Source organism: Phoenix dactylifera, chromosome 7 (assembly GCF_051530095.1).
Source record: "Phoenix dactylifera cultivar Ajwa chromosome 7, Ajwa_hap1_PhDact_Kaust_v1.1, whole genome shotgun sequence".
In the NCBI taxonomy this organism is placed as follows: domain Eukaryota; kingdom Viridiplantae; phylum Streptophyta; class Magnoliopsida; order Arecales; family Arecaceae; genus Phoenix; species Phoenix dactylifera.
The window spans coordinates 9691986-9717773 of NC_143196.1; the positions used below are offsets into that span (position 1 = coordinate 9691986).

The 25788-nt window shown below is 44.5% G+C and overlaps 1 protein-coding gene and 1 pseudogene across 5 annotated transcripts; one reads left to right on the forward strand and one right to left on the reverse strand.

Moving 5' to 3' along the window:
• LOC103715737 (protein OBERON 4-like) lies at positions 1–25788 on the forward strand. Of its 5 annotated transcripts, XR_016395922.1 has the most exons (4): positions 17–3471; positions 8110–8774; positions 9918–12638; positions 12732–24301. XR_016395922.1 is itself a non-coding variant. In XM_039127374.3 (3 exons), exons 1-3 carry the CDS (start codon positions 351–353, stop codon positions 8676–8678), a joined length of 3660 nt encoding a protein of 1219 aa, XP_038983302.3. In that variant the 5' UTR covers positions 17–350; the 3' UTR covers positions 8679–8991. The 5 variants fall into 5 exon arrangements, 2 of the variants coding, with proteins under 2 accessions (XP_008801696.4, XP_038983302.3); XR_015967296.2 differs by lacking the exons at positions 9918–12638; positions 12732–24301 and adding an exon at positions 25382–25788; XR_015967295.2 differs by having other exon boundaries at positions 9918–24301.
• LOC149753138 (uncharacterized) lies at positions 17043–18662 on the reverse strand (annotated as a pseudogene).

A 25788-nucleotide genomic window follows, 5' to 3' on the forward strand; every position in this document is an offset into this window, starting at 1 on the left:
GAGCCCTCTTTAGACACGCCTTTTATTCTCATACGCTCTCTCTTTCTATTCATCCCCCAACAAGCACCCGCCTCTCTCCTTCAATGGGAGTTTCCGGCCCCTCCCCCGCCTCCGCCGCCAGAAATTCCCTCCCTTTTTCGCCCCCCACCTCCCCTATCCGCCGCCCCCCACCCCCCGATCCGCTCGTCGCCGGCTGGCTCGCTTGCTAGGGTCTTGAGTTCCTCCCTCGTTCGGTTGTTTCTGAGGAAATTTAGGGTTTTGGGAAGCTTAGGATTCTGGCGAGCAAACCCCGGTTGGATCTTGAAAGGTAGTGTTTCTTCGTCCATTTTGATCAGCTGTTTGTTATCTAAATGAAGAGGCTGAGATCGTACGGAGAAGACGCCGACGAGGACGTGGGCGAGAAGGGGGTTTTTAAGGACTGGCCAAGACGGGATCAAGATGCGGAGCGATTGTCCTCGCATCGTCGGTTCTACTACAAGACTGACAGCTTGCGGAGAGGCTCGTCGTCATCGATGTATGATCGGTCTCTTGATGATGACCGGGAGTCTTCCAGATCTCTTCGGAAGAGGCTCGATCATGAAGGGGACGGATTTGAGCGGCGGAAGGGGTTTGATCGGTACCGGGATGCCTGCGACCGGCCGATGCAGGTGTCGTCCTCTCCGCGTGGGCTGTATGGGGCTAGTGACCGTCTGTACCGGTCGGAGAGCTTCTCAGGGCTGAGGAGGGAATTTCCCAAGGGATTCAGGTCGGAGAGGGACCGGTCAAGGCGGGAGGGGAGCAGCGGTTCGTCGTGGCGGAGAACAATAAGTGGGAAGGAGAGGGAGAACGAGGCGGCTGCTCATGAGGAGAGGAGATCGCCAGCTATGGATTCGGATTCTGTGGGGAAAGGAGGAAGCCATGCCACTTCCTCCGAGGATCGTAGAGGGAAGACGAGGTCCAGGGAAACCTCGAGTTCTGAGCAGTCCAGGAAAAATGAGATAACGAAGGCAGAGAAGCCGTGCAGAGATAGCTGTAGCAGTAGTGAGATGGAAGAAGGAGAGCTCGAACCAGATCCAGATCCAGAAACTGATCCTGTAGCTGAACCTTCGCATCATACCAAGATGCCAGAGCGAACTGAATCAGAAAATTGTAAGGATAGAGAAGCTGAATGCACTGGTATACCAGAAATAAGTTCCGAGAAGAAAGAAATGATAGCTAGTGAAAGTAAGTTAGAGTCTGATGGTGCGAGTGATAGTGGTGGGAAGGAAGAAAGGAAGGCAACAGATGTGGCAATGGATGAAGTAAATGTAGGTGAAGCAATGGATGAAGTAAATGCAGCTGAGCAGGCTGTAGATCACCATCATGACTCGGTTGAGGAATTTGAAGTGAAGAAAAGAGAGGAAGGAGAAGGAGAAGGAAAAGATGACAATGTTGATGGTCATAAAGTAGAAGGTAAATCATGTGGGGAGGAACAGGGAGTCCCTCAGGAAGAGAGCATTTCTTTACCTTCCCAAGGCCTGGAAATGAAAGGCTGTGATGAAGAGCAGGTAGGTGAAGCGGAAGGGAAAGGAACAGTGTCTTCTGTTTGCCCTCATCCAGAAAACAAAACAGAGGAGGATAGAGGAGAAAACCAGGCCGTGGAAGCTGAAACTGAGGGAAGAAAGAAAAAAGAGACAACTATAAACCTTGAGGTTGTGCAGAAAGAAGGAAGAGATATCGATCTTGAGGCCGAACCAGAGCGTGCTGTTGGTCTGTTTGATTCGAGTAAGGAATTTGTTGGGGAGAGTAATCAGGAGGAAGTGACTCTGGAGCTGATGTCAGACAAGGTGAAGGAGGATTACAAGGACAAGGGCAAGAGCCTAGCAATTTCTGTCTCCAGCCAAGCAAATTCAATCAACATTGATGATGCCATGGAGGGCCCCAGTGGAAGAGGCTTTGAGCTTGTCTTCCACTCTGATGTTAGTCAACGTGAGAAAGCACACTGTGGCGGGGTTGTTATTGGCAAGCATAAAGATGAGAAACTCAAAATGGAGCCACTTGATCTCTCTCTTAGTTTGCCAGGTGTCTTGTCAGATCATACAATGAAACAGCCAAAGCCAAAACCTGATTCTCCTAGCCACGGAAAAAGCATCCAGTCTTTGCCATCCTCTTTCTGGGCAAACTCAGATGGGTTCACAACTTCGATTTCAGTCACAAGTTCTCAGCCATTTGTTCACAATCCTAGTTGTTCCCTCACGCAGAATTCAATGGATAATTATGAACAGTCGGTTGGTAGCCATCCTATTTTTCAAGGAGTGGATCAGGTTTGCAATGGTACCACATGGCATGCTCAGGTTTCTAATGGTACCACATGGCATGCTCAGGTTTCAAATGAGACTAAACAGAAGGGAGGAGCTGCGCCGCTCTTCCAGAGAATACTGCTGAATGGTCATGCTTCGCAGAATTCACTTAATTCTTTGAACAGGCAACATCAGTTGAAGTCCGATGGCCTCTCAAGGCAGCCAAGTCTTCCAAGACAGTTGTCCCCTACACAGAGTCACGGCTCTCACGATACTAGGTCAGAACACAGTAAGGACAAGAGGGTGCTCACAAGAGAGAGAAGCAGCAGTAGCCTTTTTAAGAGTGAGCAACAGGATGGTGAACTGCTTGCCCTTAATGGTTCTGGTGTCATTGAGAGCATTGTCTCCAAAATTGTGGCAGAACCTTTACATCTAATGGGCAGGATGCTTCAAGGAATGACGGTGCACTCCATAGCATACCTGAAGGAAACCATTTGTGAGATGATTGCTAGTGCAGATAAAAGTGGGCAAATACATGCATTTCAGGAGGCACTTAAGAGGAGGTCTGACATGACTATGGAAACACTGTCCAAATGCCCTCGTGTTCTTCTGGAGATCTTGGTAGCTATAAAAACAGGTCTTCCAGATTTCATTCAGAGGGCAAATAACATCTCATCATCTGATTTTGTTGAGATATTTTTAAATATGAAGTGCTGCAATCTTGCTTGCCAGAGTATTTTGCCTGTTGATGATTGTGACTGCAAAGTTTGTTTACAGAAGAATGGTTTCTGCAGCGCATGCATGTGTCTTGTGTGCTCCAAGTTTGACAATGCAGCTAATACTTGTAGCTGGGTGGGCTGTGATATCTGCCTCCACTGGTGCCACACAGAATGTGGGTTGCGTGATTCTCATATTAGGAATGGGCGAAGTTCTACAGGAGCACAAGAGATGACTGAGATGCAGTTTCACTGTCTTGCTTGTGGTCATCGTTCTGAGATGTTTGGATTTGTGAAGGAAGTTTTTAAAACCTGTGCCAAGGACTGGAAAGTAGAAACTCTTGCTAAGGAACTTCAGTATGTGAAGAGGATCTTTACTACGAGCAATGATGTGAGGGGTAAAAAATTGCATGATGTAGCTGAGCAGATGCTGATGAGACTAGAAGATAAAGCCAATCATTCCAAAGTTATCAATTATGTAATGTCATTTCTTTCTGGTAAGCTATTGACTATCTGCAACATAAAATCTTGGGCTTATTGCAATTTACCATATTCCACTAATGCCCAGGCATATATAATGTTTATTTGCTTGGTATCTTGTATGGGGGTAGGTCTTGGTGCAATGGTAAGGTTGCTCCATTGTGATATGGGTTCACGGGTTCTAACATAAAAATGACCTCTCCATATGCGAGGGTAAGGCTGCGTATATTTGTCTCTCTCCAGAGCTTGTAGTGGTTGGAGCTTGTGCATTTTTGAACACCCTCTTTTTTCTTTTCTTTTCTTTTCTTTTTTTTATGTGCTTCGTGTCTTTTATATATGTTCATTCATCTCTACTGTTGTCTGGTTTCTGGCCTTCTTGTGCGGTACTTCTGCATGTATTGTAGTTGTTAAACAGCATGACAATCTGGAAGTTCCCACTAGGTCAATATTCTGGTTGTTAGCACTGGTGAAACTCGTCTTGTTGGTAGTTTTCATTGCTTGTCCACCAATGTCAGGTTTTAATGACAAGATCCTCTCTTGCCAAAGATATCTAGGTCATAAATCAGTAGTATTCGTCAAGTTCAAAGTATCACTTCTATGGATCTTACTCTGATAATCAAAGCTGTCTTGGGTAAGGCCTCGAAGTTCAAGTTTTAAGATAATGTTTGAAGTATTGCAGCTCCTTAGTTATTCATGTCGATAGAGTTGTAACTGAGGACAGCCATACTTGTGGTATGCTTCAAAACTCATTCATGTTAGTATCTTTTGTTCTTTCTAAATCTTAGGAATTTTGGAGGCTTTCTTCTTAGTTACAAAGATTGAGGTGTATAACCAGATAGTTAGGTCTTATACTTGTTAATTGGCCTTTTAAGTTTCATGGAAATCTCCTTTCTTGTCTAAATAGTCATGTTGGCCAACTCCAAAATAGTATCTCCTCTATTGTTTGTATCTCTAAAATTGTAACCTCCATGTGCCCTTTCAAAACTTATACCATATTTTCCTACATGCCCATTCAAATCTCTTCCATTAAGTATGTTTTCTCCACTAGAAATCATTTGAATTTGTTATCCATGTTCTCCCAAAAGTGCTACTTGAGGAGCGTAAGCACTAATTATTAATAGATTCCTCTTCTAACACTAATTTTATTAAGACTATTTTGTCTCCTACTATCTTAATGTCTATAACCTTATCTTTTAACTATAATCTATAATAAATTCTTTTCTATTTCTATTCCTATCTTTCTCTGTATATCAAAGTTTATCACCCATCTTACCAACTTGTTTTTGTTTTTCCTTATATCTTCTGTCTTTTGCAGTAAGCTATGTTAACTCTCCTCCTAGTCATTGTATTTACTAGCTTTATCAACTATCCTATCAACGACCTTGTATTCTAAGTTGCTAAATGTATCCGGCTTTCCTGGACTAACTTCTTTGTCCACACCGTTGCATAAAAGTATGAGAACTCTTGCCTACTTCTGAATATACCTGGGCAGCAATGTGGTGTATCGCTGCTGCAGAACACCCTAGTTAACCATTGCCCATTTTTCACTACAATTCAAGGTGGAATGCAGTAACAGGTTTCTTAGGATTCTGTTTATGATTCTGTTTATATGATGTGACTATAATTTTATGTTGACCGTCAACCTACCACAACCTTCCTCCTTTATCTGGGCATGGGGCCAGCTATGTACAAAAACATAGGTACAGTTATTTATAGTTTTGGTGTTATAGGTCCAACTTAACTCAACTAAGCCTTAATCCCAAACTAGTTGGGGTTGGCTACATGAATTCTTTTCCTTCACGCGGGTTTTTAGACCTTAAAACGACTCTGTGTTCTTTGCCAACCATTGAGATATCATCCTTACTACTTTATCCTTTGTGATTTTTGGTTTATCTATACCTTCCTTTCCTTATACACACACACACACACACACCTACATCACACTCATACACATACACATACATCACACACACACACACATACATACACACACATACATACATATACATTCAAACCATCTGAGTCATCCTCTCAATTTATCTTTGGTGCTAGCTCCACCTTTTGAGGCTAAAATCCTAAGATTATTAAATTATTGCAATATTTTAGAAAGCGATGAAAGTGTTAAAGAATTATAATACATGCCAATTCTTTGGTTATAAGATAATTATCAAACACCTAATAATATGAGTATCTATATAATTAAATACAATAACATAAAACAATAAATTAGTATGAATTTGTTATCATCATATCAAGTACCGAATACCAGCATATACCTGATGACCTGCAAAGTATGGAGATCAAATATATCATCTAAAGCTTATAAGTTATAATATTTATGCCATGAAAATCGAACCTTAAATCTAACAAGTCTACTGCTCAAGGGGATGTACTACATTCACCTCATTTCTCCTTTTTATCCTAGAAGCTTTTAATGATCCAAAATGTCTCTTCCATTAAGAAAAACTAACCTTCAATTGAGCTGTTTAAACTAACTCTTTCAAAAAATCGTCTAATCTCTCAAATACTTTCAACTCTTTAAAAGATACATAAGGAACCATGTTTAATCTTGAGAAAACACTCCTCAAGGGCTTGCTTTACCATCCATGAGCAAGTATTCCCTCTTTAAACACAAAAATAAATGGATAACACTCCTCAAGGGCTTGCTTTACCATCCATGAGCAAGTATTCCCTCTTTAAACACAAAAATAAATGGATAATGATCCAAAATCGTAACTATTTAAGTAAGTGTATTTAAAGAAATGAACTAGCCTTTATCCTCCTCCCCCCCAAAAAAAGTGAAATGTAGTGAAAGAAATATCCTAGTCCCTCCCCCCCCCCCCAACAAAAAAAAAAAAAAAAATCTAAACAAGAAAAAGGAGAAATGTACCGGTGAATAATATCTTGTAAAAATACCATCCATCATTGGCTTATACTTCTCAAAGACCATATTTACAATCCATGAGTAAGTGTATCCTCTTTAAACTCAAACATAAACGAAAAATGATCCAAAATTTTGACACTTTAACTAACTATTATGTTCAAAGAAATGTACTGATGACCAAAGCATCTGTAATCAGTTTAAGTCAGATTTGGCCAAAATAGGTCAAAACCACCAAAATTATTGGTACCGACCAAAACCTCCAAAACCTATTGAAACTGAATTTCCAATATTCTGGTCTCAATTTCAGTAGAAACTTCTGCTTATCAGTCCAACTAGATTGGTTTCATTTGAACTTCAAACTCTGGTCAAACCATACTTATGATCAAGTGCTGACTGCAAGTACCTTGTGTTTGATTGAACGATATGGTTATTGTAGACAATAGGATGACTAGATATCACTGGAAGATTTAGTTATGTGTAAGCAAATCTCTGATCTCCGATTAAGTACTGTATTATAATATCCAACATGAGGATCTTGGCTAGGTTCAAAATCATCGAGGGATAAGTCTTGGTTGCTACACAAAAAAATGATCCACCTTTTGTGCGACTGCCACATCCACAAAGTGCACTTCATGTTCAAGCAATTTCTTTTTCTTTGAGGATTCTTTATTTCTTAGTATTCAGAATCTTTTATCCAGTGTGCTCAACCCAAATTTTCTTGGTGTACTGCTTTTGCAGAGCTTCCTCGGTTCTTCCTCAAGTTTTTTTGTAAAGCTACTTTTTCAGGCCCTTATCTTAATCAGCTCCTGCAGCCTCTCCTTTCTCAAATAGCTAAAGCCTTTTCCTTCCAAACATCTTAATCAACAGGTGAAAAATAGGATTGCCAAACATGGCATGTTTTTGCTTTCCAACATGAAAACAAGTTTTTGTTGGAAAGATTGATGTTGCTAATTGTGGCTAGTTACCGCACCCTGTCATTGAAGAAAGTTGTTTACCTGTTGATATTCACGTTTCGTTGAGCATTCTTTATAGTTGTTAATATTGATCAATTGAGCAGAAACTTGAGGATGTAATCACTCAGTTGGGATAGTTTGGCAGTGTCTTTATGTGAGAATATGATCCACATGAAATGATTTATTTGAACAGGCGCTGTTATTTCACATGGTCTGTATAGATGGGTGTGAACGCAGGAACAAGTAGGTAGGGACATGTGTTTGTGTTTGCATGATGGATAAGTATGCTTATTTATGCATGCATGCATTGCATGCTTGTGTGCGCATGATTGGATGGATCACCCACGATATGTTGGTATACTCTTAGAGTTGACCCTTTTTATGTAGTAATAAGTGCAAATGACTGGTAGAAATTGGCGGTGCCATCAAGGTTTAATAATTTTAAATGTCAAATAGTGCCATGTCTGAGTGTCAATTTTGATAAGAAATATGAATGGTGGGTTTTGCTTTTTTCACTTTTTGAATTTTAGTTTCATTTTCACCTACTTGGTTCAATGTCGATTAAGTATGATCATGTTCCTCTACAGCAGCTATACTTGATCAGTTTTGCACTTTGCTCTAAAGTGGCACCCTTTTATTGAACAATGGAGACCTCATCATCCAATCATGAGAATTTACTGTGAACATAAATTGACCGCTATGAAATCTATAGTATGTTTACAAATCCATCATGACTGTATTATAATGGTGTATTTTTGAACTAATGTTTTCGTGAAGAGAAAACATAACCATTCTGAATTGTTATTTTTATATTTCAGATAGTGAATCCAACGGCAGCAGTAGTCCTTCCATATTTCCACCAAAGGGGTCATCTAGAAATGATGCTGAAGGAAGCAATGGAATAGCTGGTTCAAGCAAAGAAAAAACAAGGTTGCCATCTGTTCCCTCAGAGAAAATCCCCCATCTGGAAACTGCAGGTCTTCTTTCTGTTGTAGATCATGAACGAGTTGGTCAGCAGACTAGGGATGCAGAGTTACAAAAAAATCATGAGAAGAAGCCAGTTACTGATGAATTGGAGAGTGTTGTAAAGTTCAAACAGGCAGAGGCAAAGATGTACCAAGAACGTGCTGATGATGCAAGAAGAGAAGCTGAGAACCTAAAACGCATAGCAATAGCGAAGAATGTTAAGATTGAGGAAGATTATGCTAGTCGAATTGCAAAATTGCGATTGGTTGAGGCGGAGGAAAGGCGTAGACAAAAGCTTAAAGAATTACAAGTTATTGAAAGGGCACACCTTGAGTACTTCAATATGAAAATGAGGATGGAAGCTGATATAAAGGATCTATTGTTGAAAATGGAAGCTGCAAAGCGTAACTTCAATGCATGAGGGGGTCTTAAAACAAGAGTTCTCAATGCTGGGCATCCATATCACATTCCTGCGTTTGTAGGACAGCCACATAAATAGACATTTCATATGAAAGTTGTAAGTTTTAGGTTTTTCTGCCCCGCATGTATCTCCCTCTTCATGTTGTTAAATTTGTATGGTGTAAAATTAGCTTCTTAGTGTACAATTTTTCCTATTTCATCTTTTGTCTAGCTAACTGGATTCTGTACAGTGACATGCTCGACCTCTGCGTGTGATCATTGGTTTCCTTTATGACAAAAGGAAATAGGTTCTCATTTATCTTATAATTTATCAATCATGTGTTTTCCTTTTTTTTTTTTTTACCCAGATGACCAGCCAACCAGGCTTATAAATATGGTTGCACCTCTTTTAGTCAGATTGATTTTTCAAGAGTTTCCCATTTTGCTTAAAAGTTTGATTTGTCTGTGTTGCTGACTGTTGCTCTTCGTTTACTAATACGGATCGTCATCAACATGTTAAAACTACTTTGTTACTTCTATCACAACCACTGTTACATGTTTTGATTTAATAATAATCTTTATCCTTTATTCAAGTTCAATGAAGTTTTATGACTGCTATACACCTTTGTCCCTGGTTTTCCTTCTACTGTGTATTTATATTTTCATGCCTGAAATTTGAATTTTATCAAGGATTATGGTAGGTTTTTCATGGGCAATTATTTATTTCCAACCTTGTCAAGAAAATTTCGTCCTCCTTGTAGAGTGCTGATAAAAATGTTGGTGTGAGATGGGAGGATAAGTCATAACCTCCTGTAACATCATGTTGGTAGGAATTCGGTAGTTGACAGTTTTATTCATTTATGAGTTGGCATTCGCCATTTAACTTTCTCTCTCTTCTATCTCTTCTTTTTGATTAAACTTTTGCTCTTGTTATTTGAAGTCTTGACTATTGCAGACTTAGTAGGCTCTACTTTTGTCTAGGTAGCAATATACTGAACCAGTTATGTTCCTCCAAAATGTGATACAGATTGCACTTTGTGGTTTTAGTTGTTATAAAATAAAAATTAGATAAAAGATAAGCAGAAATATGTCTCTTTTGAGTGATATCATTGTCCAGCATTTCCATCACAAGCATGGATAAAAATATGGCTATTACTAAAAGATGATCTTTCAATGCAAGATTCATTAAGTACTATGTAGGTGCTCCTTTGCTGAATTTCCTGCATGGTAATGGGTTACTGGTCTGACTTCTGGGTTTCAGGATACCTTTTTTCTGTACCTATGGCAAAGCTCCAAGACCTGTCACTGCTTACTGATCTAAGAACCAATTATGGAAGTAAGGTGTTGCTAGAAATTGGACTCGGGGGCGGCCGTCGGCTGAGGAGGAGGAGCTCCAGGAGGGTTTGGCGAACGGCGGCGATCCAGCGATGTACGGCGTCCTCCAGGAGACGTGCAAGAAGCCGGTGGCCGGGTTTTTCCGGCGCCGGCCCTCCGATGCTTAAGTTAGAGAGATGGGCTAAAGATTTGCAAGAGAGGAGCTCGAGTCAGGGAGTCTGGAAGAAAATCCTCCCGCTCCCCCCTCAGGAGTTTCCTATTTATAGGGGGAACGGGTTTACCTGTGATGAGACAGAGCGAAGACACTGCCGTACAGTGGAAGTTAATGCTCAATCGTGTAGATTAACGCTGTCCTCGTGGGAGATCAGGCCGAAGTCTTTGAATTATTGCTGAACCATGCTATCGTTTATGGCCAAACAGGTTTGCCGTATGGAGCTAAACATTTGTAGTCAACTGGGGCCATGCGCCTTAATGGTTGAGTGAGCCACATGAGCTACATGCCTGCAGAGGTCACATGCATTGATTGAGTGAACTAGGCGTTCGGAGAAGCCATACGCTTTAATTGTTGCGTAAGCTGAATGTCTGGGGAGGCCGTACGTATCGATTGTTGGCAAGGACAGGGCACGCTTCGTGGGAGAACATGATAATGGCGGTCTACCGCTCGGATGCTTTTTAGTCGGAGGAGCCGCTTGGGCACTTTCAAACTCTTGAATTGGGACCCATTCGGCCCCCTCTTGCTCGGAGGGGGCGCTCGGTCGCCTCCTGCTCGGAGGGGGTGCTCGGTCACCTCCTGCTCGGAGGGATGCTTGGTTGCCTCCTGCTCGGGCACAATTTTTTTCCCCCAACACTACCCCCCGACTTCCGAGCTCGAGCTGCTCGCAGGCTCGAGCGCGGAAAGTAGTTAAAGTGGATTAGGGGAAAATTTTGAATTATCGCGCGCTTCAAGACACTTTAATGGGAGTAGGTGGGTGGCGTCCCATCTTTCCCGAAGCATCCCATCATTAATACCTTCCATTTTTTCAAGCGTTCTTGCGTCGTGAGCTCATGATGGGGCTACACGATCCGACGAGACGTCCTCTTTTCCGAAGCGTCGGTCCGAATTGAATGCAGCGCCTTAATTCATTGGGCTGACACGTGTCGTGATCTGGACAGGGAGGAGCGTTCTGCCGAGCGGATCTGAGTCATTGGAGGGGTCTATATATAAACCCCTCCTTGGTTGTCTGGGATTTCTCTCCCATTGTCTTCCCTTCTCCTTCCCAGTCCGACGCGGCCGATCTTCTATTACCTCCGGCGAGCTCCCACAAGTGTCCCCCTTTTCATTTGCTCGGAACCTCTTTTTCTTCCTTCTTCCTCCTTTTTCCTAATGGGTCTCGGTCCGAATGAAGTCGGGTCCACGATGAGTGAGCTAGAGGTTGAGATGGCCGAGGAGTGGTTTTTTCCTCGGCGAGGGTTCCGTTTGGAACCCCCCCGGGTTGGGGGATCGGGTAGCGAATCCCCCGGTAGGTCGGATCGGAGTGTACTTGGAGGCACTCTGGGCCGGCCTATGGTTTTCCCTCCATGGGTTTGTGAACGAGTTGTTCGGAGAGTACCAACTCGTCCCGGCGCAACTCGCTCCGAACGCATGGAGGACAATTATCGGGTTCTTGTCCCTGTGCATGGCATACGGGATCCTGACTTCCGTGAACGTCTTCCGGCGACTCTTCATGTTGAAGTCCAATCCGGAAGACGGGGAGTGGCTCTACATCGCCCTTCGGGTGGGTCGGCCACTCTTTCAGGGCGCTCCATCGTCCATTCATGATTGGAAGAAAAAGTTCTTCTTTTTGGGTTTCAAGCGGACGTGGGGGTTCGACCCTAGGTGGAGGCAGAGCCGGCTCAGAACTGCCAACAAGCTTTCCAGGCTTTCCTCGCGCGAGCAGAGGATCCTTGACGCCGTTCGCGGCCTCCGGGATGGCATTCTTCTGAGCGGCCATGTGAGTGAGGACGCTCTAGTCAATGTCGGTCTGAGCTCGGCGCGTCCTCAGGGTAAGGGCGGTAATAGTAAGGTTTCCTTTCTCTTTTTTTTCTTTTTCCGCAATATTTTGCGAACTCATCTTGCTCGTCCTTGCAGATATTGCGAAGATGGTGACCAAGAGCGAAGCTCTGTATGCTCGGTTCCGGAAGAGAGCTGCCGAGCTCGGAGGAGAACCGCTTGAGCCTAAGAAGAAGGCAAAGGTCTCGGCTGACGGGGCCGTCGAGAAGAGTGCCCTCCGGAGCTGCTCGGTGGGAAGGCTCGAGCTCCGAGCCCGCGAGCTCGGCAGGAACCACTATGGCGCTTGCATGCCCGACGCCAATTTCGCAGGTCCCTCCTCGGCCGCCGGTCCGACCCGAGTGCCCGGCATCCGAGCCGGGCAGCAGCCGAGGGGCTGTGAGGCCGCCCTCGCCGAAGGCGATAAGGCCCAGCACCTCCGACCCACCAGAGAACGAGGGCCAACAGGAGAGGTGGCCCTACGCTCCGGAATGGGCCGTGTTCCAGGGCGACTCGGCCCTTGAAAACGTAGAGACGGCGCGGCAGATTTTCCGCGTCGCGCTTCTTCCCGCCGACAGGGCGAAGATTCAGGCCATGAGCCTGAATAGCTACCTAGAGTCGACCCGCCTCTTTGCTATTCGGGTAGGTCTTCGTTATGTGCTGTTATTTACTCCTTATGCTTTTAGGTTTTATACCGTAATTTTATCCTCGGCCTAATTTCTATCTTGGTTGCAGCACCTTCACGAGATCGAGACACTGATCTCGCTCGGGGCGGATTACAAGGAGCGAGCCCGTCGGAGTTCACGGGCATTAGAAGAGGCCGAGAGAAAGCTGGCAGAGCTCGAGCTCCACAAGGAGCTCTTGCTTAGAGTAGGCGCCACCGAGGACGAGGTCAAGCTCCTATCCATGGTGCTCGAGGAGGAGAAGGCCGCTCATACTCTGACTAGGTCAGAGTTGCGGGCCGCCTCTGCTCGCCAGGCTGAGGCGCAATCTCTGCTCGCCATTCGCGACCAGAGAGTAAAGGAAGCGGAGAGGAAGGCCGAGCAGCTCGAAGCTCGGGAAAAAGAGGCCCAAGAACGGGCTCAGAATGCCGTTCGGCTCTTCCGAGAATCGGAAGAGTTTCAAGAGTTGCTCGAGGAGGAAGCCGTGAACGGCCTTATCCAAGGGTTCAACGACTTCCGCAATCAACTGCGCCAGCTCTGCCCCGATTTTGATCTCAATCTACTTCAGCCCGGAGCCGGAGTCGAGGGCCTCGGGGCGAAGTCGGACGAGACGACCGGAGAGGCAGCTTCGGAGGCTTCCGCGGAAGAAGCTGCTCGGGGAACCACTCCCGAGGTCGCGCCCGAGGGCACTGAAGGCGGCGAGGTCGGGGCCACTGCCGAAGGAGGTCCGGTGGCTGAGGCCATCGAGGTCATCGAAGTCGAGCCCGGAGAGATCTCTGCTGAAGATGCTACGGCTCCCGCCTCTTAAGGCTTTTCGTACTTTTTCCTTTTTTGTAACGAGAGGTCGGCTCTTGTCCATTGCACGCCCGAACCTCGACTTTGTAGTTAGCCTCCGGGCTTTTGAATGGAAGTATTCTTTTTCGACTTCGTTCTTTCAGTTCTATGGTTCATTTTTCTCCAAGGCTTTGCTGCTCGGGTTCCCGAGCTGCTAGGGCACTTTGGATTGAGAAAATGCCCGAGTTTGCCAAGCTCCTAAGCTTGAACCGCAGATTCGTGGTCATGAAACTCGGGGCCCCAGTTGCGGGGCTTCGTGCTCTAATCACCTTATTAGGCAACTAGCTTCCGGTTCGAATCATTGAACCCCCCGAGCTCGGGATTGAATTTCGCCGAGCTGCAAGAAAATCGAACTAGGGTTCGTGTGGGCGGGTTCAGTGAGATTTTAGCTCGTAATCGGCTCGGCGGAAGATCCCGATATTGGCCGGGATTCTCATTTACATATCCGATATAAGAATGAATGGAATGTATGTATCGAATAAGACAGGCGCTGATCAGAATGTACCTTCTCGGGGCTGTATGCCCCGCGCCGCGAATTGTTCTTAGGGGTACCATAGTTTGTCGTAGAAGACGACCTTAAGCTTAATCCGAAGCATGGGGTCGTAACCCTTTGAGCTCATGCATGCTGTCGCAGGTCTCAAGGCGCCCAGATCTCGATCGAGATATCTGGTATCGGGAAGAGTTTTGGTAGTTGATGGAGATCGAGGCGAGCTCGGTGGATGATGGAGACCGAGCTGAGTTCGATAGATGGAGATCGAGCCGAGCTCGATGGATGATGGAGATCGAGCCGAGCTCGATGGATGGAGATCGAGCCGAGCTCGATCGATGATGGAGATCGATGGCTACATCTCAAACTTTTGGATGATCACGAACATTTATTTCCGGGGGGACCGCGAAGGTACTATCCCATCATTCCGAGGTCGAAGGGTCTGGGTACGCACTGTCGACGCTCGGGGCATCCCGACCTTGGTCGAGGAGGCGCATACAGGGGGACGTGAAGGTACTACCCCGTCTTTCCGAAGTGTCGAGAGGTCTGGGCACGCACTGTCGACACTCGGGGCATCTTGACCTCAGTCGAGGTATTTAATGGAGATCGAGCCGAGCTCAATAGATGGAGATCGAGCCGAGCTCGATAGCTGATGGAGATCGAGCCGAGCTCGATACCTGAGGGAGCGAGCCGAGCTCGATAACTGATGGGGATCGAGCTGAGCTCGATAACTGGATCTCGGACTTTTGGCCGAGGCGCCCGGCGTTGCCCGACGTTAATTATAGCATCCTAGCAGGATCGAATGGATTGCCTAAGAATCACGAAACTTCTTAATAGGAGAAGCACGATCATGGATGAAGAACAACAAAAATCACTATGAAGAAGATAAAATTCATGCTCGGAACAGGGAACCCGTTGGGGTTCTACTGATGATACACCCGGAGGTTTTCGGAGTTCCAACTTTGTGGAATAGGGGTCCCTTCGAGGGATTCCAGCTTGTACGCTCCGGGTCGTTGGACGCGCGCGACCCGATAGGGTCCTTCCCAATTCGGGGCCAACTTTTCTTGCTCGGTCGGCTGGGAGGCTTCAGCTCTTCTGAGGATGAGGTCTCCCACTTTGAAGGATTTGAGTTTGACCCTGGCGTTGTAGTATTGCACCGCCTTTTGCTGGTATCTCGCCATGCGGACCCGGGCGGCTTCCTTCGTCTCCTCGATGAGGTCTAGGTTGTTCCTGAGCTGCGTAGCACTGGAGTCGGCATCATGATATTATACTCTCGGAGAAGGGAGTCCGATTTCCAATGGGATGACGGCCTCCGTTCCGTATGTCAAGTTGAAGGGAGTCTCGCCGGTGGGTACGCTGAACGTGGTCCGATAGGCCCACAGGACGTTGTATAGGTCTTTGACCCACTGCCCTCTAGACTGGTCGATCCTGGTTTTGAGTCCCTGCAAAATAGTACGATTTGTTACCTCGGTTTTTTCGTTTGCCTGAGGATGTGCGACCGAGGTGAAACGGTGGTCGATGCCGAGCACCGAGCAGAACTCTCTGAAACGAGCATTGTCGAACTGGCGGCCGTTATCTGATATGAGGATGTGGGGGAGCCCGAATCTACAGATTATGAACTTCCAAACGAAGTCCCGCATCTTCTGCTCAGTGATCCGGGCCACTGGCTCAGCCTCGACCCATTTTGTGAAGTAATCGATGGAGACGATTAGAAATTTTCTCTGTCCAGTCGCCAAGGGGAACGGTCCCAAGATATCAATTTTCCATTGAGCGAATGGCCAGGGGGAACTGATTGAGGTCAAAGGGGCTGAGGGTCGGCGCTGGATGTTGGCGTTCCTCTGGCACCGGTCGCATCTCCGAACAAAATCCAGCGCATCCTTCTGGAGTGTTGGCCAATAGTATCCCTAGCGCAAAATTTTATATGCCAGTGCCCGGCTTCCCAGATGGTTTCCGTAGATGCCTTCATGGACTTCACGCATTGCGTAATCCGCCTCCGACGGGCGAAGACACCTGAGCAGGGGAGAAGTAAAAGATCTTCTGTAGAGCTTGCCTTCATACAGTATGTATCTTGAGGCTAGGCGCTTGACTCGACGAGCTTCACGCTCATCGTTGGGGAGGACTTCATTCTGTAGGTAGCTAACGAGCTCATCCATCCAGCTTGGCTCAACGTCGATACAAAGAGCTGGTTCAGGCTCCTCTGTGCTGGGGATCTGGAGGTACTCCAGTGCCGCCGCTTTTGGGAGCTCGCTCATGCGGGAGGACGCCAATTTTGATAATTGGTCGGCCCTGAGATTCTCCTACCTGACAATATGTTGGATGTGGAAAGAACTCAGAGTCGAGGTGAGGTGTCGCACCTTCTGGAGATATTTTTGCATTGTTGGCTCCCTTGCTTCGAAGTTCCCCAAAATTTGGCTTACGACCAATTGGGAGTCGCTGAAGGCCTTCAAGTTCTCGACCTTCAGCTCTCTAGCCAGCTTAAGCCCGGCTATGAGCGCTTCATATTCCGCCACATTGTTAGAGGCGGAAAACTCGAGGCGTAAAGCTTGCTCGACGACCACTCCATCCGGACTGGTGAGGATGAGGCCCGCTCCGCTACCCTCCGAGTTCGAAGAACCGTCGACATGCAGAGTCCACGTCGACCTCGGGGTCTGCTCTGCTGGTGCGGGTTCGAGGTCTGCTCTGCTAGCGCAGGTTCGGGCTCGGCCTCGTCTGGCACAGTGCACTCGACTATAAAATCAGCGAGTGCCTGCGCCTTGATCGCCGGTCTGGGTCGGTATTCGAGGTCGAACTCTCCGAGCTCGATGGCCCATTTTGTAATTCGACCAGCACAATCTGATCGCTGCAGGATTTGCTATATTGGCTAGTCGGTCAGCACGGCCACCGTGTGAGCTTGAAAATAAGGCCGGAGCCTTCGAGCTGAGACGACCAGGGCAAAGACGGTCTTTTTCAGTTTGGAGTATCGGGTATCAGCATTCCTCAAAACCCGGCTGGTGTAATATACCGGCTTTTGGAGCTTGCTTTCCTCTCGAACCAGGACCGAGCTCGCTGCCACGGGAGAAACGGCTAAGTATAGGTAGAGGAGCTCGCCCTGCTGGGGCTTCGTGAGCAGCGGAGGAGAGGCAAGAAGGCACTTGAGCTCTTCGAAGGCTTGCTGGCATTCTGCGGACCATAAAAAGTTCTTTGGCTTCTTGAGAGCCCAAAGAATGGAAGGCAACGCTCGGCCGATCGGGAGACGAATCTCCCGAGAGCCGCAACTCGGCCTGTAAGCCGTTGCACCTTTTTGACTGTCCTCGGGGGCGTCATCTCTTGGAGCGCTCGGATCTTCTCGGGATTGGCCTCGATTCTCCGCTGTGTAATTACGAAGCCAAGGAACTTGCCCGAGGTGACTTCGAACGCACATTTGGCAGGATTGAGCTTCATCCGGTACCTTCGGAGTGTAGAGAATGCTTCATTGAGGTCGGTCACGTGATCCTGCGCCATTCGGCTTTTCACCAACATGTCATCAACATAGACCTCCATGTTTCGGCCTATTTGATCTTTAAAAATTTGGCTGACCAACTGCTGATAAGTCGCTCCAGCATTCTTTAGGCCGAAAGGCATAACTCTGTAGCAATAGGTGCCCCTATCGGTGATGAAGGCTGTTTTCTCTTCATCCTCCGGCGCCATCCGGATCTGGTTGTACCCTTAGAATGCGTCCATGAAAGACAGTAGCTCATGCCCCGAGGTGGAATCCACAAGCTGGTCGATACTAGGGAGCGGGAAGCTATCTTTTGGGCAGGCCTTGTTCAAGTCGGTGTAGTCCACGCACATGCGCCATTTTCCGCTAGCCTTTCTGACAAGGACCACATTGGCGAGCCACTCCGGATAAGATATCTTCCGGATGAGGCCGACCTCAAGGAGCTTGTCGACTTCCTCGGCTGCTGCTCGTCGCTCTGGAGCAGCATTTCGCTTCTTCTGTCGCACGGGCTTACAGGTTGGCTTCACTTGGAGTCGGTGGACCGCGACCTCCGAATCTATTCCCGGCATATCGGCGGACGACCAGGCGAAGACGTCCATGTTGTTCCGCAGGAAGCTGATAAGGCGATCTCTCTCGCAATCATCAAGGCCGGAGCCGACCTGCACGGTTAGCTCGAAAAAATTTTCTCGTAAAGGGATTTGGATGAGCAGCTCACCAGGCTCTACCCGCTTCTTCTTAGGGCCGACCTGCGCCTCTAAAGCTTCGGCCGAGAGGTTGCCATCTGGTGTCGGAACCGATACTTTGGCTGGTCGCTTCACCTCGTGGGTCGCCATGTAGCATCGCCTTGCTACCGCCTGGTCCCCACGGACTTCGCCGACTCCTTGGCTGGTGGGGAACCGCATAAGCAGGTGGCAGGTTGAGACCATGGCTCGAAGAACGTTGAGCCCTGGTCGTCCGAGGATGGCGTTATAGGCCGAGGGCAAACGCACTGCAAGGAAATCCATCCTCACGGTACTTTCTCGGAGAGCGAGTCCGACCGTAACTAGGAGATCGATCTCGCCCTCCACCGGAACTGAGTCTCTAGTAAATCCGACCAGCGGGGCGTTCATCCTCCATAATTGCTTCTCTGTCATCCCCATTCTAGAATAGGCGTCAAAGTACAAAACATTCGCCGAGCTTCCATTATCAACCAGGACACGTTTTACATTAAACTTGTTTACAACCATAGAGATGACCACAGCATCGTCATGGGGGGTTTCAACTCCCTCCAAGTCCTCGTCCGAGAACGAGATAGTTTCGGAGGCGCGCAAGCGCTTCGGGGTGGTTCCTTCTTCTGCGGCTCCTCCGACCGAGGTTTCGCCTCGGATGGTGTTAATGGTGCCGACGATAGGTCTGTTGGCATTTGGATCTTCGGGCTGTGCGGTATTCTCCGCTGGCCTTTTCTCTTCACGCCGGTTCCGTACGAACTGGTCGAGCACTCCTCAGCGGATAAGCGCCTCGATTTCGTCCCGGAGGTGGAAGCAATCTTCCGTATCATGGCCGTGGTTCCGGTGGAAACGACATTACTTCCGGGGATTGCGCCAGGCCCCGGGATCTTGTCTCGGGGGCGGAGGCCGGAAATAGTCTCGGCCCTCGATCTTCATGAGAATCTCAGTCCGAGGAGCAGTAAGGGGAGTGTAATTTTCGTACCTTCCGTTGGGTATGCGGGGCCGCGGTGGAGATCTCGGTCGAGGCGGAAATCTTGGTCGAAGCGGTCCCTGCAGCCGAGGTGGATTCTTCAGATGGGGCGGGTTCTTGGCACGGCACGGTGATGGGCTTCTGGGGCGGCCGCACTTCTCACGACGCCTTTTCTGCTTTTGGAGGTCTGCTCGGCCCCGCTCCGTCTAGAAGCAACGGCTTCCTCGGCTTTCGCATACTTCCGTGCTCGGACTAGCATCTCAGTGAGGTCAGCAGAGAAATTCTTCTCGATGGAGAAGAGAAATCTATAAGACCGGGCCCCAGTCTTCAATGCTGACATGGCAATTGACTGGTCAAGCTTCCGGACTTCCCATGTTGCGGCGGTGAAGCAGTCCAAATATTCTCCGAGGGACTCTCCTTCCTTTTGTTTTACATCAAGGAGGGAGAGTCTGAAGTTCGCCGCTGGGGTCGGCTGGGAGCAAAATTGGTGGCGAATTGCCTGCCGAGCTGTTCGAAAGAGGAGACGGTACTAGGCTTCAGCCCGGTAAACCAAAGCCGAGCTGCTCCCCGGAGTGTTGCTGGAAAGGCTTTGCAAAGCATGGCCTCCGAGGCTCCCTGTAGGGCCATTAAGGCTCGATAGCTTTCCAGAAAATACAACACCAATAATGAGACTGTTGTAAAGGAATTAGGCTGTTGTTTCAAAAGTCAAATTTTGAAATTAGTATACAAAAAATGAGCAGAATATATACATCGTTATGGTGCATGACAGGATGTATGGTTCATAAAAACAATCTTCATCTGCCAGTCTAGTCCATATAAGAGTTCAGCTTCATCAAACAAAGTATTAACGCGCAAAATTTGATGATCACTTAACAGCCTTTGACTTGATGTCAACTTTTTATATATATGTGTTTGGTTCTGTATTGAAGCAAATTTTGGCAAGGGTAGCCCTTTGCATGAATTCTAGCACTAGAGGGGAAACCTAAGCCTCCTTGTTGGTTCTGCAATGTAAGCTCATTGAAATTCTATGCAACCTCCAGGTTTTATTGGACTTGGAAATTATCTTAGTAAAAAGGAAGGGGGCAAGGTTAAATAAGGAGGATTCTATCTGTATATAAGAATGGAGTATGAAGAGTCGAACTAAATTGCAATTATAAATATGTTTGCAAAAGATAAAGAAAATACACATTTCTTTCGAAATGCTACTCTGGGATCTGTGGTCCTTATGAGACAGGCTTGGTTGTCTTTCATAAGGGTTCAAAAGGAGTTCGCATCAAGCTAAGGTAACCTGGACAGATGTTGTTAGAATGATTTAACAACAGTTGTTAAAAGAGCCAGCCTTCATAGAACAAATGGCGAAGAAGGATTTGTATAACTAATTGAAAAATGTGTAATTTGCGTAAAATTTGTTTGTTTGAATCTTCGTATTCTTATTATCCTTGCATCTTCAGATTGCCTCTTTTCCTGAAAATGGATTTGCCTTCGGCATCAGTTAGTCTTCTTTTTACTAGATCTCGTACTACTACTAAAATCTGCTGAATTTTTCATTACTTCATAATTCCTGGGAATTGGAATAATCGTATCTGTATACAGTTTTCTTTTTGTTGTAATTAAGGGGTACAGACTTGACAGGAAGAATATTAATCATGTGTGTGGCCCAAGATATCTCAGAAAAATCATAAAAAAACATGATAGTTATAAAAAAAATAGTTCTACAGCAAAGGCTTCTTTTATTACGGCAGGTAGTTAATTTGTCTATATGATGTAATGAATACAAGACTTACATGCTTTCATTAATGAAGACAAGGTGCTAATTACTTAGTGTGCAGAGATTTAAAAGTACGCTGTGCTAAAGGATTGTTACTAAGCTATAGCCATATCATTGCAGTGATGAATCCAATCTTCTTAGCTTAAATAGAAGTCATTGTTTCGTCTGAATTCATGAACTTCTTCATTTTCATCCAGAACAGGCTGAATGGGCCTAGAACATGTCTATAACCATTTTTTGCTTTGTATTTTAATTAAAAGGCTAAGTATAGAATTGTTCAAAAATCTGTTTGTTATGAGTATAGAGCATGTTATAAAATTTTAATGTTGACCTTTTTTTTTTTTAAGCTAATGTCGACTTAACAAATTTGTCCCTCGAAGTCTTAGGTTGTCAAGCATTATGTGAAACAAAACTCATCCTACGTGTTGCATTGAAATGGCCTAAAGGCACCATATATAACTGTATTTTCTTTATCAATTGCAACATCTTTTGCTTTTTCTTTGCCTCCTTTATTGAAAGGAAAAGAAATGGGGGGTTGATTTGCATGGGATTATCACTTTTGTGCAGGCTACCGGATTCATTCTTAAGAAAACGTGTGGTGAACTCAACAATGCTGTCACTGAATTCTAGCAATGTGAATTTTATCATTTTAAGTTTAGTTCTTCTAATATTTTATGAGTTTAACAAATACACAATAGAAATACATAAAAGAAACATGCTAAATTGCTATGTTGTCTGAAACTTGGTATCTAAATCTACTTATTTCACCGATGTTATAATTTTGTTGCATTTAGGGGATGTCATGGATTTTATAACACATACAAGGACAAGATTTAGACGCATGTCCAAGCATCTGACTTGGCAAGAGGGGGAAGAGGAGATATGGGATACATAGCAAGAATAATTAATCCTAATATAAAAAGAAATATTAAAAGATACCATTTGTAATACCATTAGGGTCTTCCAATATGTGTCTCTCATCCAAACTTCCCAATTAGCTTAAGAATTTTAAAAGATGGCAGTTTGAGAATTTATTTTAATACCTATATTTTTGACCAATTTATAGAAGAACGAAAGCTCACTTCTAATATTATTGTAGTGGACCAAACTTGTTATTGGAATCCAACTACCAATTTTGAAAGCTGAAATAAAAAAAAAAACTAGTTTTCAATTTGGATTTACATCTGATATGGGTTTTACCCTTTTAAGAGCTGGGTGAGTGGCCAGATGACACAGGTTCATGGTAAGATGTATTTGAATTTACTTAGAATAGTATGGTCTATAAACCCAGAATGTGCCTTCATGTTCTTTCTTTTCTCTTTCATATGCTGCATTGATAATCAATAATCAAGAATAGTGTCTGTGTTTTATTATTTTTTTCTTTCTTTGGTCCTTCTGAGGTTTCTGAGCTATGATTTTCTGAAACAAATGTTACATTAAACACACGTTATTATGTGATCTAATGGTTTTTCCAAATGCACATTCAGCATCATTTGTTGAGGATCAAAGGCTACAAGTATTTACCATCATTTATTACTTGTTCCACTGGTTAACATTGTTTAGATTTTAGATGTTGTAAAATAAATGCTTCTTTCCTATATTATAATCATAAGCATTGGAAATAAGTAATTTCTCAGATGCAGTTTAAAGCCAAAAAAAATTAGCATGACCCCAACACTATATAAACCAACTTTGGAAATCCCGTGTATTAATGGTTTCATGGGCCACAACCACGGCACAATATATGAAGATGATCAAGATTTTTATGTCTTCAGATTATGATATCTTAGCAAAGTTTTCAGGTTCTCCAAACATTTTCGTTGGTGATTTTCAAATGGGCCTGAAAATGTGAAGATTACATGAATGTTTCGTTACAGCCTCGTCTTGTTTCTTCCTAATCTTCTTTTTTACAGCATCTTTTTAAAAGAGAATGTCTTTTTTTCCTTCCTTTATTTTAATCACACTATAAACTTTACTGATATAAAGTAGACAGGAGCCATACTTCGACTGAAAACCAAAATCGACCTGATATAAACATGAAAACTATTGGATTAATTCTACCATCAAGCTCATCCACTTCAACAATTTGTTTTGGTTTTAAACTATTGCTGAATGAAGCTGAGATATAAAGCATTGGCCCTAAAAGGAGAGCAGCAAAAACACTGAATTATCATTTGAATACATTACTACTAGCTCAAAAATATCTAAATTTGATCTGTAGGTGCCTGTCCTGACCACAAGAATATTATTGTCTATTTGAGAAAGGAAAAGTGATATGGATCAGAAATTTAGCTAAATTAGCATGAGTAGATTGAAGATGAAGCTGATGACGCTTATAAAACTGTATATTTGTGGTTAGTACTCTCTAGTGAGGAGGAACTAATCAAGCCTGTAGGGTTCACCAAATAAGGTCAGCAAGTAGAAATACCTTCTTTCGGATCCCTAGAAATCCATTATCTTTTATGTCACACTTCATCCAAGTTCTATCTTGGGACTGACATGTAAGGGTCCTATACTTGGTTTGCTTGTTAGTTATTATTGGATTGGAAGTAAAGTGGGGACCACAGGGGCAGCTGACCTCTTCAGTTAAGTGGATTTGGTTGCAGGAGTGGGTCAGTGGAACGATCAGAAAATGTTATAAGCAAGCACAATGGACACAGATCTAGTGGTCAAGAAAGATTCCAAAGTTGGTGCAGCACTCCAGATAGGAGATAGTAACAGTACTGTTGAGCCAGAAAATTGGTGAGCTAATTCTGATTTAAGATGTGCAATACCATGGATAATCTGAGGCCAGTCATAAAGGATCATAAGGGTTGTCTTTGGCAATATTTTGGAGGCTTATTTTCATTAGAACTAGTTGTAGACAGCCTTTGTCTCCACCAGTGTACAGCTGATGGTATGGTTGTACTTGCTGGCATTCTACTTATTGTTTCAACTCTTTTAGGACTACTGAATGCAATTCTAGTTTCATGGGATGATCTCTCTCTCTCTTTCTATGTATGTTTGTGCGTATATCTATGTATGTATGTTTGTATGTACATCATGCATGTATACACATGCATACCATACATATAAATAAATGAATATGCATGTAGTTTCATGGATCTGTACATTATATAGAAAGATGCACCATGAATCCAATTCACATCACTTCATGCAGCATGTATTCTACATGTGCCCAACACTGGTCATTATTGGTCAACTTGAAGGAGTTGAAGAGATGCTTGATTTGTGTCATGTAGTAATTTGGATTTCTTTCAGTGAGATGTTCTCAGATTTCGCAATTTGTGGTACATACGTGGGACATTTATGGCATCTGTCCTATCATGTGCATTTTATAGGGCTGAGATATGGCGAGAACATGAGATCTTCTATGATGCTATTTTGTGTTCGATTTCAAGCTCACTGGAAATCCATTCCTTGATTGCATGTTGTGGCTTGTGTGTTTGAGAACTGCTACTGTAACCTGGAGTTTAGCAATGATCTTTTTTGTTGGGCTATGAGGATTTGTTGTTCGTAATACGAAAAACTGTCCATATCTGGAAAAAAAGTGGCTGATTCATGTGATTATTCTGTTAAATCCAAGCAGCAGGCTGGAATCCTGTATAGTTTTGCTATTTCTTATTTTTTGTCTGGGATGGTCGGGTGATAGGTTGGTGGAATGTGCAGTGTAATGGACTTCTTGAATCTCCTTTCTGGACTTGATAAACATTTTTTTTGAAAGTCTGGTTTCCACCCTTTTTATATGTGAAGGTGGAAAAACCTATCAACCTATTTGTTGAGAGAATGACAAGGCACACTTTTCCACTGCTATCTATTTGAATGCATGTTTGCATGGTGGGTGCCCGTGCGTGCATGTTGTGCTCTCTGAGTTTCTGTGGTGCTGGTGGTGGCGGGTGGGTTTGAGAGGGAAGGGGAAGGCAGAGAGGGGCATGCAATACATTACAATTATCTAATTTGAATCTCCTTAGTGCTGGTAGCATATTCTTTCAATCTGGTGTCACTGTTGTTTTGTTTGACATCTATATCAAGTTTTATATTCTTTATCCGAACACCAAATTTGGCATTTAAGTGATAGATAATGCTTGAATTTTTTCAGCTACTCTCTTGGAACTACATGAAGATCTAGATATGGATGTTATCTTATTGGGGCTTTACCTGAATGTTCCAAATTTCTGCATTATTTATTTATTTATTTATTTTCCATTACGTCCTGCATACAGTATCATGTATAGCAGATTTATGTTCTTGTTCTGTTTATAGATTTTAATTTGTTAGTTCCATTCTGTTTCTTTCCCAAATCATGGATATATCATAAATTTTCCAGTTTGCTCGTAGAAAAGCCATGAAATTGTTCAGGAATCAGTGAAAGTTATCATTCAGTAGCATTATTTAATTTACGCTCTCAGTTAGAATGTTGTTGGTGGGGTTTTCTCCTTTATTCTTGCAACATTTTGTCCTTAAAAGTTCAGCCATTGACTTGATAAATATATATATCAGAGTTGCATTACAACAGTAGCTGGAGAGGATGCAGGTTAGAGGTACACGAGACTGTGTGTGGCATTAGGTGATGCTTAACGGAAGGAGGCTTTGTAACTAGGAAGAACACAAGCGGGAAAGATTCTTAAGATGTGCAAGATGTGCCCTTTAGCTGGAGTGAATGTATTGTTTTTTATTAGTTTAAAAGAAACCCTAGGTTTTATCACCTTCGTTCGGTTGTCTGAATTTTTTTTGGGCTGCATACTGTTTTTTTATGCTGTTCAATGTATACTAGATTGTTGCTGCTAGTAATCTTGCACCAAGACAACGATCTGGGACAAAATCATGAAGTCGATTTTGTTTTGATGGCTTAGGGAATTTGCATTGCGGATTATAACCTATCCATTGAAATGGTTATGTTTGAAAAA

Coding starts and splice junctions, on each gene's coding strand:
- LOC103715737 (XM_008803474.6), top strand. CDS start 351: ATGAAGAGGCTGAGATCGTACGGAGAAGACGCCGACGAGGACGTGGGC. Junction 3,472..8,109: donor TGTAATGTCATTTCTTTCTG/GTAAGCTATTGA, acceptor TTTATATTTCAG/ATAGTGAATCCAACGGCAGC.